Genomic DNA, 6,000 nt, shown 5'->3' on the forward strand with positions numbered 1-6,000 from the left:
GCCATGTAATCCCAGAGAGCTGTGGACAAATGTCAGCTTGAGCCTTCCTCTTTCCACCCCAACCCCTCTCTCACTCAGATGTATTTTAATTGTCCAGCAGACCGTATCAAATTAACACTTCCTCTAATTGGCTTATAAATAATACAACAGGGCCTGCATTCTAATTTAATCAGTGGTAAACATTGCCAATGCGGGCTGTAAAGAATCTGCCCCTCATTAATTTCTTAATTTGGGTAAGATGGAATGGGAGGAAATAAGGACAGGGGGTTGGGAGGGGGGGGCGGGGGGTTCTGGTTCTAGACAGGGGGTGGAGCCTCTTGGTTTAGTTAAGAGCACCCTATTTCCTAGTACACTACTTTTGACCAGAGCCCAAAGTGCATTATATAATGTATAGGGTGCCATTTGGTACACATGGTCTTTGTGCAGAAAAGAGGTACTTGTACAGTGTGTACGTTCCTCACTCATCAAATTTAGGTTATATACCCACATGCCTAAGACAGAAATGCATGTGCATTCATTCAAGTGTGCACACACACAAACACACTTTACGTTTCTTTCCAATTTTTTCCCATATCTCCGCATATCTCTGCTTGTGAGCACTCTTGTTTATGTAAGTTATTTGTTTTAGAGCATCAAGCTGTTCCACAAACAACACCCAAATGTAAATGATCTCTTCTCTTACAACCACCCTACCCAGACTGACTCTCCTATCAGTCTTTTTTTAATCTTCTTGGTTTAACCATGAATATTTCATGTAGTGGCATAAATATTAATTCTAATAGCTTTGCAGAGTAGTTCTTTTTTATTTTTTTAAAGACAAATATTCATAAAAAATTCAAGACACTCTCCCCAAAATAATTGACCATAGTCAGACACACACACACACACACACACACACACACACACACACAAAGCTTTCCCTGAGGCATACATTTAAAATCTTCGTCTGGAAATGTTTTACAGTGGTGATTGACAGCTCTGTGACATGTGGTTCAGTATGTGCCAGTCAGGACATCCCTGCCACAGTCTCTTAATCTGTAACAGTTAGGAACACTTGGGGAACATCATGGAATGGAAGGCATATCAAAGGGCTTTAGTAGGCCTATATACTGTATCACACACAGTATATTCCAAGGTGTGTGTGTGTGTGTGTGTGTGTGTGTGTGTCATTGATCCTTTGTAATTTGAAATGTTCCAAATCTCACCTTAAGTGGGGCTAGGGGGTGGTCCTTCTATATACTCTCCTCTTGAAGTAAATGTAAAACATTTATGATACTGCGAATGCAGTCAAGAGGTCACCATCCTATGATCCTCCAGAGACCACTATGGGGCCGGGGTTTAGAAGGGGATGACGGGGACTAGGGGGCGAGGACAGTTAGCATGGTGTTCCTCCACCTAACCACACCATTAGAGGCACTTTACGTAAGCAGCAGCATGTCCTGGGAGAGACCCGAGTGGACATTCCCGCGATTATTAAGTTGTGCCTGCTCAGGAGACCATCATCATCCATTCACTTTCTCTTAGCTGCCGTCATGATTATTTCAGTTAGGCACAGTGATATTCAGGCATTACCTTTATTGTTTTCATGGGACATTTCGAAGACAAAATCATTTAGTAGTAGTAAGTAAGCATACCAACCGTCGTCTTCTCTCAAGTGGAAGTAAAGGGAAGCGAAATGGTCTCTAAGTGATTGTACCTTGACGATCCCAAACCCGGCACTGGCTCATGTGGCTTACTTTGGGGTTTTATATCCTTGTGATGATCCAAGAAAGGTGACTGGTCATCATTGTTTGTCTGGAGGAAATATATTGTATATTTATCTAACAATGTATTGTGACAAACCTCATGTATTGTGACAAACCTCTTCGAGATTAGGAGAGTTTGTCACAAATTAAGCGGGAAACTGTCACCAAAATAACCCCAGAATGAGAGTTCTTTCGAACTGGACAGTACCTGTGTGTTTGTTTCCCCGTCCTGGTCCACCCAGGCCGCAGGCGAGGTCAAGGATACTAGGGTTCGGTACACAAATCGGGTTCTCGGTAGGTCCAGGTCCAAACGCCAACAGGTAAGTCCAAACAGTTCAGCTCATACACGGTAAATCCAGCTGATATATATTGTCTCTTTCTCTATGGTTCACAGATCCTTCCAGCCCTTCCTCTCTCTCTTCCTGGTTTGTCTTGACCCGTTAGTGGGTGGCCCCACTTTCTGAGCGTTCCCCTTGCTTCTGGGAATAGTAGTTTTGGCGGTCGGCCATTTTGTGATCTGTAGTTCTGATCGGGGTGGCCATTTTAGTGAGAGGGCAGAGCCCGATTATTAGTTCTGCTCTCACATATCTGCCATTTATCACTCGACCCCCTTCTTTGCCACACACCCCCCCCCCCCTAGATTCGACCCCTAGGTTGAGCTACCGCAGCAAAATATGCGTGCATGCGGGATAACCCATCCACATTTTCCATTTCCTTCCTTGCTCTGTGTTTAAGTCAAAGTGAAACGGTTGGAGACTCAAAAACCACCGCATCACCCGAGCGTTCTTCTCTTTAGCCCTATGCATCCAAGTGAGTGGGGCATGGTCACTGATGAGGGTGAAGTGGTGCCCTAGCAGGTAGGATTTCAGGCTTTCTAGAGCACAATTTACTGCCAGCGCCTCTTTCTCAACGACTGAGTAGTTGGCCTCCCGTGGTTCCAGCTTCCTGCTTAAAAAATGGATGGGGTATTCCACCCCTTCTACCTCTTGGGATAGCACGGCTCCCAAGCCGGCCTCTGAGGCATCCGTTTGAACCACGAACTCTCGCTCAAAGTCTGGTACCACCAGCACTGGATTACAGCAGAGAGCCTCCTGTAATGTTCTAAATGCTTTGGTGGCCCTTTCATCCCATTTTACTATGTTTGGTCCTCCAGGCTCTAGTCATGTCGGTAAGTGGGGCGGCCACTGTGGCATAACTTGGAATAAACTTCCGGTAGTAACTGGTCAACCCTAGGAAGGCTCGAACCTGCTTCTTATTTACTGGTTTCGGCCATCCTCTAATTGCCTCCACCTTCTTACGTTGGGGTTTGATTAACCCTCTTCCCACGGTGTATCCCAGATACTCTGTTTCCTCTAACCCCACGTAAAAATTGTCAGGTTTCGCCGTGAGAAGGGTTCGCCGTGCCTTCCTAAGGGCGTCTAACACTGCCTATACCCGGGGTAAGTGGGATTCCCAAACTGGGCTGTAGATCCCCACGTCATGTAAATAGGCTGCGGCATACGCTTGGTGTGGTTTTAGGACCTTGTCCATTGGCCGTTGAAAGGTGGCTGGGGCCCCGTGTAAGCCGGTGTATTGAAACAAACCATCAGGGGTTGCAAAGGCTGTCTTTTCTTTGGCTCTGGGGGTCAGAGGAATTTGCCAGTAACCTTTGGTTAGGTCCAGGGTCGTAATGTACCAAGCTTTACCAATTTTCTCCAGCAGTTCATCTTCTCGGGGATGGGGTAGTTATCGAACTTGGAGATTTCATTGACCTTCAGAAAGTCGTTACAGAACCGCAAAGACCTATCGGGCTTGGAGACCATCACAATTGGGCTAGACCACTCACTATGTGACTCTTCGACCACTCCAGCTGCCAACATTTTCTCTGTCTCTGTTCTAATCGCGGCCTGTCGAACATCAGGTACCTGATATGGCCTCATGCTCACTTTTCTCCCTGGTAGGGAAACGATATCATGAGCCGTAACCTCAGTTCGGCCTGGTACCTCTGAAAACACATCTGTTTTTTTAGATCCGGGTCTTTACTTCCTGTACTTGTGCTGGGGACAGAGTAGGTGAAATATTTACTTTGGCTGTCTCCTGAGTGGGTGTGGGGTACGTTACCATTAGTGGTATGTGGAGAAATCCTAAAATGAAGCTTGTACAGCTAATTACAGTCCTTGCAACTATTTCTGGATGGATATCTAATGTTCATTTCCTTTCTCGCCATAGGGTCTTCTTTTTGGAGATGACAGATGACGTGGCCATCGAGAGAGTCACTCTGAGGTCAATCGACCCTGTCACCGGGGAGAGGTGAGTCATGCGACGGCGGTCATTGCTCGGGCTTATGGGGATGTTGACCCCATGACATAGACAGCGGCTGCATTCCGAACTCTTAAGACACACCCTCTCCCCTCAGCCCTCGAATTAAGTGGACACTTCTGATGACGTATCATGATGTCTGACGAGTTGACACTTGCAGGGCGAGGGAAGAATGAATACATTTTAAATTTACCGCTCTTGACCGGCAATTTGTCACTCGTTCATCCCACGGTTGTGTTTTCAGTCATCATGGAACTGTTGTGTGTGCCTTATATGCACTACAATCAATTATGATTGCATTTCATATCTTGACTAGAAGCCAACGACATCGAATGTTAGCCATCCTACTATATCAGGAAAATTGAAAGTTACAATCTGTAAGTGTGACGTCAGGGTAGCAAAATGTCTAACTTATTTACATACATTACATTCCTTCTCCATATTAATATTGGTTTTAAGTTTTGGCTGAATTTTCTTAGCAGATGTACAATCATCGCAAATTGAATTATGGGGGGTTTCAGGTCCCGGAGTGAACATAATTGTACACTCGCAAACTCCATTTAAAACGAGGGCTGAGGGGCTTATGTTGCAAACTTCCCTTGCTTGGCTAATAATTTGGACCGACGACAAATATGGCCACGGGGATTCCCCCATGGTCATAAGGCGAGGGTAAGTGGATGAGGGTGTGTCTTTTATGAGTTTGAAACACAGCCTGTGTCCCAAATGTTACCATATTCCCTCTTTAGTGCACTACTTTTGACCAAGACCCATAGGGTTCTGGTCAAAAGTAGTGCACTATATAGAAAAGAGGGTGCCATTAAATGGGGATGTTCCCATAGTCTGATGTACAAAGTTCTGTTGTTTATTCCTCGTCCTTTGTTATTCTTAGTCCTGTTGTTTTTGCCCGACAGATACCACTCACTGTATAAGCCAGCCCCCAGTCCTGAGGTGCAGACCCGTCTGCAGTTCAATCCCAAGGACTCCGAGGCCCAACTGCTCCGGCAGCTAAAGGAGTACTGGGCAAATGCTTCCTCCCTGCAGGACCTCTACCCTGAGGCGGTGCATATCAACGCTGACCAGGACCCACACACCGTCTTTGAGTCCCTAGAGAGTCGTCTAGTCGGACGTCTTCAAAACGACGCCTGAATTCTAATCGAGACACCCACCCACCCTCATGATTTTTACGTTAACACGAGCGGAGTGAATATCCTTTTTATTTAGTATAACGTATTGGGATCTTAATTGTAGAAATAAAAGGAGTTTATTGTTCAAACCCACTGAAGCCGTCATCGTTGTCATTTGTTTCCGCATCCACTTTGTCTGTGGCCTCCTGGCCAGTGGTGTAAAGTACTTAACTTCTTTAAAGTACTACTGAAGTAGTTTTTTGGGGTATCTGTACTTTTTTACTTTTACTTCACTACATTCCTAAAGAAAATAATGTAGTTTTTACTCCATACATTTTCCCTGACACCCAAAAGGACTTGACAGGAAAATGGTCCAATTCCCACACTTATCAAGAGAACATCTCTGATCATCCCTACTGCGTAATATCTGGCGGACTCACTAAACACAAATGCTTCATTTGTAAATTATGTCTGAGTGATGGAGTGTGACCCTGGCTATCCGTAAACAAAAAAAGAAAAGAAAATGGTGCCGTCTGTTTTGCTTAATATAAGGAATTTGAAATGATTTGTACTTTTACTTTTGATACTTAAGTACATTTTAGCAATTCAATTTACTTTTGATACTTAAGTATAATTAAAACCAAATCCTTTTAGACTTTTACTGAAGTAGAATTTACTGGGTGACTTTCACTTTTACTTGAGTAATTTTCTATTAAGGTATCTTTACTTTTACTCAAGTATGACAATTGTACTTTTTTCACCACGCTCCTGGCCCTAATCTTCACAAGGTGCACTGGTTAACTCTGCTTTATTAACATATAGAAGTAAAACTG

General features: G+C 44.5%; 1 protein-coding gene across 6 annotated transcripts in view; it reads left to right on the forward strand.

The window, feature by feature from the left end:
- The window catches only part of ak8 (adenylate kinase 8), a 67,011-nt gene extending 61,691 nt beyond the window's left edge, over window positions 1–5,320 (forward strand). For all 6 annotated transcript variants that reach the window (XM_071402329.1, XM_071402334.1, XM_071402331.1 and 3 more), the window contains 2 exons: window positions 3,954–4,034; window positions 4,955–5,320. In XM_071402329.1, coding sequence (XP_071258430.1) covers window positions 3,954–4,034; window positions 4,955–5,189 — 316 coding nt within the window. In that variant the 3' untranslated portion in view covers window positions 5,190–5,320. The remainder of the gene's footprint in view (window positions 1–3,953; window positions 4,035–4,954) is intronic.
- Window positions 5,321–6,000: the final 680 nt, after the last annotated feature.

This window comes from Salvelinus alpinus, chromosome 5 (assembly GCF_045679555.1).
Source record: "Salvelinus alpinus chromosome 5, SLU_Salpinus.1, whole genome shotgun sequence".
Classification (NCBI taxonomy): Eukaryota; Metazoa; Chordata; class Actinopteri; order Salmoniformes; family Salmonidae; genus Salvelinus; species Salvelinus alpinus.